We start from the raw sequence: 12,130 nt of genomic DNA, 5'->3' as shown, positions 1-12,130 counted from the left end.
TACATCGAAGACCTTATCAAGACTGAACTGAAACCGAGAGGTCTATCGAACTTCTTCTCAGTGGAGAGGGCGCACAGGGTCCCAGGTGGAACGCCGAAACCGGGAGCAACACCACGGCCTGTCCTGGCCAGGCTATTCAATTTCCGGGACAGGGATATCATCCTCCAAGCGGCTCGGAGTACCCCACCCATCAAAATACAAAACTCCACGTTGGCCTTCTTTCCTGACTATACTGCCGAGGTGGCCCGACGCCGCAAGACCTTCATGGAGGTAAAACAGGCTTTGCGAGCAAAGGAATTGCCCTATTCGATGCTGTTCCCGGCGAAACTAAGGGTCGTAGATAACCATAAAGCATGGTTTTTTGATACCCCGGAGGCGGCGTGGGATTGGCTGGATGGTTGGCGTAGGGTGGAACCACCTAGACGCACGGGCAGAGACCAACAAAACCAACGATTCGACACTGCAGGAACTTCGCCAACATCGACCCGGGAGAATCGTGACAAGGAGCTGGAAGAGGGGCCGGAGGCCGACGAACGATGTCCTGATATATGAGTTCCTTACTGACACTGTACGAGCCATCGGTGGCAACGAGAGGTGAAAGGGCTGCCGTTGGACTATGCACGAGAGGAGCAGAATGTGACTGATGGGGTCACTCGTACCACGGAACACTTACCCCGCAAGCAAGTACATTGGGGAGAAATGGGAGTAGGCACTCTGCTAAGTTGGGGATGCGGGCGGTTCTTTGTCCGTGTAGCAGGGAGGCAGGGAGGGGGGATGGACAGGGGGGTTTGTTTGTAAAGTTCTATTGTTCTCTTTTGAGTCTCATGTTTTTCCTAGGGTTATATGTACATACGGCCACGGGGCATTTACTCTGGCGCCACTACACACTTCTAGATCTTCAATGCCGCCATAGACGAGGCTTCCTAGAGAGCCTAGTATTCTCCAGGGTCCTTCTAGCTAGACAGGGGGAGGGATTTGGAACTGCTCTGTACACTACACGATACGTTAGATGGTATGGGACCCCGGTCCGAGTGTCTTCTTCGGGAGCATTGCCGCTACGGCACTTAGTAAATAATGATTGTTCAGTGCTTGGGTCCCAGTGTTCCTATAGTCTCAGGTTCCTCTCTAGACCAGCTCTCCACTTAAGCGCAGAACGCTCTTTGTGTTACCTCTGTACGGCGCCGAACGCTTTTCACCGCCACAAACGGAGCTTCCCATACACACTGTTGTTGGACCCCGGTCCACATGCTAGATTCAGCGCCACTGACACGCAGGAACACCTACAACCATGGCTGACCAAAACCTTTTAACGCCTCACCCCCCCTCACAATCACTGGTTACTCCCCCACTCACTATCATCACCTGGAATGTCAATGGGCTGGGCCACAAAATTAAGCGGGGTTTAGTCCTCCAATTTCTTAAGAGAAAGGCACCGACAATAGTACTACTCCAGGAGACACATCTGGTGGGTACAGCCTGTAAGGCCCTTAACCGCTGGGGATTTAAAATGGTCACCCACGCAGAATTCTCCTCTGGTTCACGTGGAGTTGGTATCCTGGTTTCCAAAAACGCACCCCTACTTATTAAACACACTTGGGCTGACGACCAGGGACGCTTTGCTGCGATCAGTTGCCAATGGGAGGGACGGCCATATAATGTACTGTCGGTCTACATCCCCCCGGCGTTGCATCAAGGGGCATTCCAAGACCTGGGTAACTTGCTGCTTAGACTCCCGGAAGGGGAATTAATTATCGGAGGTGATTTTAATGCGGTGCTAGACGCTGCCATGGATCGACAGCCTCCTCGAGAGGCTACCAAAGCGGACCACCTGTTCCGAGAATTCTTGGATGCACTGGGATTGTTAGATGCATGGAGACTCAAGCATCCCCGGGATCGACAATACACGTTTCTTTCGGGAGTGCATTATAGTCTCTCCCGATTAGACTACCTACTTACTCTAGCCGTTCCCCCAGAAAAGATTACATCCATTGAACACTTACCGCGGGGAATATCTGACCACTCCCCGGTGCTACTCACCTACACAGTACACCCCACCAGGCGTCAACGCATTTATCCGATCTATCCTGGGTATCTTAAGAATTGTACCATTTCTAGGGCACTAACGACGGCTACCACGAATTACTTCGAAGACAATGTGGGCTCGGTCGACTCACCATCGATACTATGGGAGGCCTACAAAACAGTGATCAGGGGACAAGCTATCTCCACCATCACTAGGCATAAAGTAGCACAGAGGGCAGCCATCGAGTCACTTGAGACAGCGGTCCAGTCCGCAGAGCTGGCGCATGCCTCTGACCCCACGGAGGACGCGGCACACACACTGGCGTTAGCATCTCAGGAATTCAGAGCATATGCAGAGGACATGACGAAGCTGAGGTTGACTGATACGCTACACAGGGTCTATGAGTTAGGAGATAAGACGGGGAAAATGCTGGCATGGATCGAGAGAAAGGAAAGGGCGAGTAGGTGGATAGCGACCTTAACACTTTCAGATGGCACACACACGACCTCTCCCGCTGAAATAGTGGAGGAACTCGCCTCTTACTATGAATCTGTGTACACTGCACGTGCGGATATCTCGATGGACGAATGTGCACGCTTCCTACATGACATTCCTCTCTCCACACTCTCGCAGGAAGAAGCACAGTCCCTAGAAGATGACCTAACGGGGGAGGAGCTGGGGCTGGCCATAGCAGCCCTAAACACCGGAAAGGCAATGGGACCTAACGGCCTACCGGTCGAACTATATAAGACGATGTCATCAGCCCTTACCCACCATATGCTTCCCATGTATGCAGACTGCTTGGAGCGGGGTTCCCTCTCGCCGGATCAGAGGTTGGCCACAATTGTCACTATACACAAGCCTGGTAAACCACCTGATCTATCTTCCTCATACCGACCGATCTCGCTGATGAACGCGGATGCTAAAGTGCTAGCAAAACTCCTGGCTCAGCGTCTGCAACCTCACCTCACAACTCTTGTCCACCCCGACCAATCCGGCTTTATGCCAGGGCGAAACACCTCCCTTAATCTGCGGCGTCTCAATGGGATACTACATCGCATTCCCTCACTCAGGGAGGATGCCGCAATTCTCTCATTAGATGCCACCATGGCATTCGATCTGGTGGAGTGGCCGTTCCTCTTTGCGGTGCTCAGGAAAATGGGCTTTGGCCCTAAATTCTGTGGCTGGGTTAAGCTCCTATATACAGCACCCCTGGCGCAGATCGTTGCGAATGGGCACACGTCACGAGTGATCACTTTGGGTCGCGGCACCCGACAGGGGTGCCCCCTGTCCCCGCTATTATTCGCCCTCATACTAGAGCCACTAGCGGTGAAAATCCGTATGGATCCACAGATCCGGGGCATCTCGTGGGGAGAGGGCTGGGAAGACCGCATCTCCCTTTATGCCGATGACGTGCTGCTGTATTTAATGTCTCCGACCCCGTCCCTATCAACACTCATGGCCATACTCGAGACCTATGGTGAGGTCTCGGGATATACAATTAACTGGGCAAAGTCGCTCTTGTATGTCCTACGCGGTTCAACGCCCATACTGCCACATGGCTGCACCTTGCAAACGGTAACCAGAGGGTTTAAATATCTTGGCATATACGTCACCCCACAGGTCACTGTCTTTATAGAAGAAAACCTGCTGAAACCTCTGCAGAGGCTAAGGTCGGATGTGAAGCACTGGCGCTCCCTTCCGTTGACTTTACTAGGCAGGGCGGCCCTCTTTAAAATGCTCTCACTTCCGAGACTCCTATACGTCTTGCAAAACACCCCGTTTCCAGTCCCTCTCACTTACCTCAAATCAGTCGATGCAGAGATCACCGCACTCTTATGGGACGGTAAACCGGCCCGAATAGCACAGGCTAAATTGTCACGTAGTTGGTACGATGGGGGCATTGCCTTGCCGAACATCAAATTGTATTATTGGGCCGCACAGCTTATGGTGGTGAATCAGTGGATACATGCCCCGCACCAAGATCCGGCCTACGCCCTTGACAGGACCGTCCTGCCCCCAGACAAACTTATGAAGGCGCTATACTCTGTCAAACGCCGGCACACACTCACGGGCCCTACGTCTCACACAATCAGGATCTGGCACGCTGCACAGAGAGCTCTGGGGTGGGAGGGGGTTCTTATGCTGGCCACACCACTCTGGGATACCCGTAAACTTGGCACACTGTCGAATTCGAAAGGTTTCAGGCAATGGGATCTAATTGGCATCTCGACAATTGGAGACCTATGGATAAGAGGGGAGATTATTTCATTCCCAGCCCTACAAGAGAAGTATGGAATGGGAGTAAATGAACGCTTTCGATATGCACAAATCAAACATGCCTTGCAGGGAGCCATCCCATCTGGTACAATACTTCCTGCATCCTCCCCCCTGGAGGATAGACTCCTCACTGACCACCTGGATAAGAAGGCGATCTCCCTTACGTATCGGAAGCTCGTCAATAATCTCCCTGACCCCACGGTGGTACTGCGCAGTCGTTGGGAGGTGGATCTGGGGGACAAAGCAGATGAGGACTGGTTACACGCACTGGCATCACCCAGAGAGACCACCATACCTTCTCGACTGAAACTGGTACAATTAAAAATACTACATAGAGTATATTATTCACGTACTCTGCTACACAAGTTAGGGCGCACCCTGGAACCCACTTGCCTCAGGGGTTGTGGATCCCCGGGGACCTTCTTTCATACCCTATGGGATTGCCCCGAAATACAATCATATTGGGAGGAGGTTTTGTTTGAGGTATCGGAGGCGACGGGGGTGGTGCTGCCGAATGAGCCTAAATGTTGTCTATTGAATATCTGGTCTCCAACTGATATGAACAAGGGATTGCAACTCTGGGCGACACTGGGTATGGCCATTGCAAAGCGTAACATTGCTAGGAGATGGGGATCTGGTGTGAAACCCTCATGCACTCGGTGGTGTAACGATATGGATTCTGCAATGGTGGCAGAAAAGGCAGTGTATGTACATAGGGGGTGCCCTAAGAAATGGTCGAAAATATGGAATAATTGGAACGAATATCGGGGGAACTTATGTGACCCCCCGGAGGAACTGCCGGAACCTGATGATGACCTGTAGAGGGGATGTTACTATGGCTCAGCTCTGTCACGGCCTTCAATGTGTTGTGGGACACGGTGGGGAGTTCAGTGATCAAGGGTACTGCGATGTAACGTATGTGGCTTCTACTTCACCTAGGGGAGGTTCGTGGTTGGAATTCTGAGGTGTTTTGTGCTGGAGGGGAGAAGGCACGGAGAGTGTCACTCGGGGCGGGTGGTATAGCTTGTGATGGGACAGGTTCCATAGTATGATATGTGTAGTTGGGACCCATTTGCCAATGCTTGTGCTGTATAACCCTGTAGGACGTTGACATTGAATGCTTTAATCCTACTTTTGATGGAGACAAGTTATGGTTGTTTAATATAAAATAAGACGGACTAGCTCAGTGATTATTCCTATCCGAATGTATCCAGGTGCTGTATCCATAATCAACAACTTGGCGAGGATGATCGTCAACGTTGTATTACTGTCATGATAATTGCATATGTTAAATAGCGGCCAGCCTCAGGGTTGTGTGCAAGACGCTGTGTATTACTGGAATATTTAATAAACGTCTTTAACAAAAAAAAAAAAAAAAAAAAAGGCAGATAAAAAGGAAGTGTGCCAGGTCTTGCGGAGACTTTTCGTCGCAGCCGCAAGCCGGCAACACTTGACTACGATGGGTCCCCTTAGGCACGGACAATAGTAAGTGAAATAAATCCAGACGGAACCTCGTCAGCAAGAAACAATCATAACTTGACATGGGCCATGACAGGTACGGTTCCATGAGCAAAGATGTTTTTAATAGCACATGTTTCCGTACACTTCCTTTCTTTAATTCACCGTCCTCCCTAGCTAAATACTTGGAAGAAATAAAATCCTTCTTCACAGTAATAACATCCAGTTTCGTAATAGATTCTGGAGTTAAAAAGAGTTCGGGGCGCCCTAATTTATTAAAGCAACTACTTAAGTACTTTATCCATGGAACCTTAAGCCTATTTTCCCACGTTAGTGCTTCCCTCAATATGAGCTGAGTAAGGGGTATGTCGCTGTTTAGCCAGCAATTTAACCAGCACAGTAGAGGATTTACCTCTACCTTGTCACATAGATATGACATACCCAGCTCTTCGTGCACAGAGAAATTGGCTGTTCCCCTAGGGACCCTCAATATCTGTTTTAAGAAGTTATTTTCTACTACCTCCAGGGCTCCTATTGTGGCATATCCCCATAGCTCACTGCCATAGCATGCAGTAGCAACACTCTTGGCCTGGTAAAGTTGAAGCAATGCAGCCACTGGGCTATTTCCCATTTTTCTTGCGAAATCGAGTATTGCTGCATTTGCCTGGGTTACCTCTCCCTTTTTCTTTTGTACCGCGGGTCCCCAGTTCAGTTGGTCGTCGAACAGGACTCCGAGATAAGAGAATGTTTTTGTTACTGGGATTGTTTCCCGGTTAACATTTAGGCAGTTTGGCTTTTTATTACCTTGGCCAACCTTCATTACGAAAGATTTAGAGTTGTTTATGCTCAGGTCTCGAGACTTCATAAAAACAAAGAAGGAATTTAGCAATATTTGAAGGCCATTTGCAGTCCTGGATAAAAGGACTGTGTCATCCGCATAAAGCAGAACCGGCAATCCCTTCCATCCAACATAAGGGTAATCTGCTCCTGTACTTAAAAGGTGCTCTTCCAGATCATTTATGTATAGGAACGGGGCTAAGATGCACCCTTGCCTGACACCCCGGTATACTCCAAAATCTCTTGTCACTTTTAGATCTTGTGTGTACCAGACATTTGCTCTTGTGTCAGAATGCATATCTGCTAACAAATTAATTAAATTCTGCTCTACACCCATTTTCGCCATGGCTTCCCAGAGCCTTGCTCGGCTTACACAATCGAAAGCCGCCGATAGGTCCATAAACGCCATGTGAATTGTACCTTGACGGGCCATGGTGTATTTCCCTATAATCAGGTACAAATTCAAACAGTGGGTAATCGTGGAGTGACCGGGCCTAAAGCCATATTGAATTGGGGATATTACTTTATTTTCGTCTGCCCATACAACTAGCCTGTTTAGAATTACTCCCCCCACTACTTTGACCACTGAGTTGATTAAAGATATTGGTCTATAGCAGAGGGGGCTATTACGGTCTCCTTTCTTATACACGGGTACGATGGTAGACACCCCTCACGACTTTGGGCAACCAGAAACCACAGCTGCATTAAGTACAGCAGTGAGGACAGGTGCCCATAGCGATATGCAGGATTTAAAAAGGTCCGGAGGAAGGCCATCCGGCCCTGGGGCCTTATTACTTGTTAGCCCTTCAATTCCTTTTTCAACCTCACTTATTGAGAACAGCAAAAAATTCTCCTTAGAAATAACCGGACTATATTCTGCTTGAGACTCATTACTTTTAAAAATTGAGCTAAAGTGATTAACCCACTCTTCCTCTGGGATGTTTGTGCCAAGGATGGAGTTATTTGGGTGATCAAACAGAGGTTTATTTATAATTTCCCAAAACTTGGCACTATTTCTCAGGGTTTTTGGGTCTAAAAGGGTCTCCCATACACTTTTCTTTACCTCTTTCTTTCAAATAGCAAGGGACTTTTTGTACCTCACACGCATGGCCTTAACGTGATCCGTGTCTCTGGGTTTAGTTTTCAGAGCCATCTTAAGATCTCGGCTGGCCTTAGAGCAAGAATTGTCGAACCATTTTGGGTTACTACTAGTCTAATTAATGGACCAGTTAAGTCTAGGACCCTGTCCTGGCAGGTTGAACAGGCCCTGTCCCCCCTTTTTTAGGGTCCTTACAAATTTAGAAAAGAATGAAAGCATGTTAGGGTGACAGTCTACAGCTGGAGTAGCAGTAACGTTATTTAGAGGACTAGGACGGGGACATTCTGAAAGTCATTTGTTTCTAGTACTTTTGTCCAAAGGATGTCTCAAATGGAGAGAGACATACACCGCCACACGATCATAAAGGGACAACTCAGTGCAATTGGATTGCTGAATTAGCATAGAGTCAAACATTGGTTCCCCCCATACAACCTAATACTGTCAACTCTGGTTTGTGAGAGGATTCGCCCATTTCAATCTGAATTTTTCTTCGCCTTTTCTCAGGAGGCCCCTGCCAAACATTGTCTTGGTCTTGGTTGTCTACTTTATCCTGACCATCTGGATCCATAGCATCATCAGTATTCCTTAAGTTGGTAATATTTAATTGAAGAGAACCCTTATCTGCAGTATTAGAATCCTTACGGGGTGACAGGAAATTTTGGAAGAACTCTTTTTTATTTAAGATAGATTGAACTGAAGAAATTAATTGTTACTTCCCCTTTTTTGAACTGGATAAAATAATAATTTTTGGAATCACAGCTTCTAAATTGATTGAACTCTCTGACATAGAGGCTAAAACAGCTGGTTGCACCGAACCCTGAGTAAAAGAATTCAAATTATCGCATAAGAGTTGAGCTTCCTCCTCATCGGTGTGATTAGAAGTGACTTTAGACATCTTGTATTAAAAGTATTATAATAATGGATAAAAATATTACCACTTAAATTATTAACTAATACATATAATATGGATGGGAAGGCTAACAGTGTCACCAAGTTTTCTAATTTAAAAAAGTTAGAATATGTTGCCATAATGCAGCAGAAATATGCTGAACTAAAGGCCTCTTTTTATTTCTATTAAACTGAGTCTAGTGGCAAGTCACGCAGTAAAAAAAGAAGGCTTGTTCCTCACAGTTAAGAGTAATATTATTGGACTGAATGATTGCTTATTGGTTCTTCCTTTATGACTTAATTTTGTGGGTTTGTCCCATGGACTCATGGGATCTGTAGTCTTATTTTTTTTATCTTGCCTGCTATTGAGATTAAAGCAAGAAAAGATAGCATAATAGGAGCCTCCGGTCTTGTAGTAAAATGTCTATTTTAAACTTAGTTCTGTGTTTTTTTTCACTTCTGGGACTGAGCACATGTAACCATATTGTGTTTAATGAAGTGTGTGAAGTAATTAACATTGTGGTGTTCGCTATGATGATCTAAACACGCAACACTTTTTGAAGACTCTTCTAAATATGTGCTAACAAACCTTAGTATTCGGGCTCTTAACAATACTGAGTAACATTTCCTGGGATACCGGGGCAAAAACGTTAATGTTAGAATAATGGGTTGATGTCTGTTAATCACACTGGGATCAAATTAAGAATTTTGAAAAATAAATAATTTTAGATCCTCTTCATTGTGATAGAAGAGTGCTAATTAATCTTCAATTCAGTGGGTATGAACTGGATTAAAGTAAAAGTGGCTAGTATAGGCTAAATCTCACTCTATAAGGGTGGTTATTTTACTGTTGGGGATAAATGATAGCTTTCACTTCATTATATTTGCCAGCGCTGATATCCCTTCTGATTTAAGGCCTCTTATTCTTAAAGTATCCCCATAACTGAATGTCTAACTTTATTGTTCATGTTACTCAAGCCCCAATATTACTCTTACTTTTTCATAATAGTTCTGACTGGAAAATTTGGAAAACTAATATCTCTGGATTTCAGACCCTAGATTTAGGTGGTCAGATATGCCAACTAATGCATCATCTGTAGCCATCAATGGCCTTGTGTTGTGTTTTTATGCAATTTGTTTGTCGTTTTAGGGAGTGGTTATTTAAGAAGCGAAGAGCTGAAAAGAAAATGTGAAGACCTTGAAGTTCAGCTACGAAACAAGGAAACCGAAAACAATGAGCTGCTGCAGGAACTCGAACAGAAAAATGCAATGATATTGGTCCTTGAAAACACAATCAAGGAAAGAGAAAAAAAGTATTTGGAAGAACTTAAAATAAAAAGCCATAAACTCAACATGCTGTCGAGTGAACTAGAACAGAGAGCGAGTACTATTGCATATTTGACATCTCAACTTCATGCCACCAAGAAAAAACTTATGAGTTCCAGCGGCACCTCAGATGGTACACCATCGGACACACCAGTACTGCCCAGCTATAAGCCAGCTCCGCCCAAAGAAAAACCCGAAACTCCAAGGCGCAGAATGAAAAAGAGCCTTTCAACACCACTGAACTCGGAAATTGCAGAGGTATATAGACTCGGTTCCGATGGCCGCAGAATACTTTTACGCGAGCCTGTGGATGCAATGCCAGATCCTACTCCATTTTTATTAGCCAGAGAATCAACAGAGGCACACCTAATAAAAGAAAGGCCATTAGTTATCCCTCCCATTGCTTCTGAGCGCAGTTCAGCTGGCCCGCACAGTCCTGCGAGAGAAAAGCACCAGAAGGCGCACATTGGTGTGGCCCACAGAATCCACCATGTTGCGCCATCCCAGGGCCAGCCTGAGGTTGAAACATTAGCAGTTGACCAAGTAAATGGAGGCAAAGTTGTCAGGAAGCACTCGGGGACCGACCGAACTGTTTAAAATGCACCCTTATAAACTAGGTCATAATTTTGATTCCATGGTATGTTGAGTTTTATGCGCTCGATCCCAGATAGACTATGATATACTCTGAGTCTTGTTTCCTCCCATGCATGCCAACTATTTGCAGATGTTTTATGATAGATTCCTGTCCCCCTTTATGGATACAGTAGGTTCTAAATTACTCACTCAAATTCTAAATGCTGGGGTCAACCACAAGTGCATCTCTCTACCTGCTTGTAATACACCTACATCTAGTACCTACACATATCGACAAAAGCACTGGTCGCAGCTTGCACCATAGCTCTGTACATCTATATTAATATAAAGGAAGTATCAATGTATGTAATATTAAAGCAATATGCATAATCTGTTAGCATTTTAAGGTATCAGTGTTCTGGTCTCTATTCTATAAAGCTGCTGTTTACAGTAGCTTTCCTTTGGGCAGAAATGAACACTTCCTTCAAAGAATACAGAAAAAAGACTACTGCGACGTGTACCTCAAAGTGTGCTGATATCTTTTTAACATTTAACCAAACAGTTTGCACAGCGCTATGTATTGCAGCCTTGCCTTACTTGGCTTTGCTTTATAAAGCAATCGCTTGGTGAAAAATACATTTGGCGAAAATATGTTAAGCATTTAAAATGAGGTATGAATGAGATCATATTTAAATTTTTGTTTTGAGGTACAGAAAACTATACAAAATATGCAAAATAAATAAAATGTGAGAAAACAATTTACACTGATAATTTAATTTTATTTGTGCATCTCGTCCCCTCCAATGCTGGAATTAAATGAAAAGGCCAGAAGTCTACAAGGCTCAGTTGCGGATGCTAGATATTCACTAGATAATTGATTAGTAACAAATCATATGATACGTCACAGGATTAATTTACAAAATAAGTATCAATATTTAAATTTGGTTTGCAGAATGCACGCAGGACCAAATTGGACAGATTTATGGGTGAAGTTTGTAGGGCACGCCGTCGGTTGTAGTCTAGTAATTGTACATGTCAAAACAAACCTATAATGTTGGCATCACATTGTGCATTGACATTTACATTCAGTGCACTTCACTGTGCAGTGCAATACTGTGTGTTTATTTTTTATCTCGGTTTGAAAAAAGAATTCCACATTATACATCGATGCTAAATTAGGCCATGCCTAGCCATGGTTAGATATGTGGTGGCAAGTGCAGAGGCCGTAAATCCATAAAATGGCTTTGTAATTGCCATTCTCTAGATTTCGTGCTAGTAGGGCACATATGCAGATAAATGTATGTGCTGGGTACAAGCCTAGTTTATAAACTGCATGATTGAAGCCACCTTAGTCAACTCGAAAACTTCTGGAATCTAAATTCTCAGAAAACCAGGTTTGTACAGGTTTGTTGAGTACGTTTCACTTATGTTCATAATTCCTCCTGACAGCTTGCACACTCTGCCATTTTAATCCTTTTTTTTTCAAACAAGTTGAATTATGAATGTTTACCTTTGTTTAAAAATCAACATGTTTGTGGTCAGTACATTTATTGCGAAACATATCCTAGTTTCCTTTAGCGATTTAAGTGCCTGCACTTTAAATTGCACTTCACTTCGGTTGGTCTCTGAGGCACGGTCAGTTTTAG

The 12,130-nt window shown here is 45.1% G+C and overlaps 1 protein-coding gene across 3 annotated transcripts in view; it reads left to right on the top strand.

The window, feature by feature from the left end:
• The window catches only part of CCDC92 (coiled-coil domain containing 92), a 258,966-nt gene extending 247,724 nt beyond the window's left edge, over nt 1–11,242 (top strand). For all 3 annotated transcript variants that reach the window (XM_078667627.1, XM_078667625.1, XM_078667626.1), the window contains exon 4: nt 9,736–11,242. In XM_078667627.1, coding sequence (XP_078523753.1) covers nt 9,736–10,508 — 773 coding nt within the window. In that variant the 3' untranslated portion in view covers nt 10,509–11,242. The remainder of the gene's footprint in view (nt 1–9,735) is intronic.
• The last annotated feature ends 888 nt before the right edge of the window (nt 11,243–12,130 follow it).

This window comes from Lissotriton helveticus, chromosome 11, assembly GCF_964261635.1.
Source record: "Lissotriton helveticus chromosome 11, aLisHel1.1, whole genome shotgun sequence".
Lineage (NCBI taxonomy): Eukaryota > Metazoa > Chordata > Amphibia > Caudata > Salamandridae > Lissotriton > Lissotriton helveticus.
The sequence above is the reverse complement of the archived record's forward strand: the minus strand, read 5'-3'. Positions and strand labels throughout refer to the sequence as shown.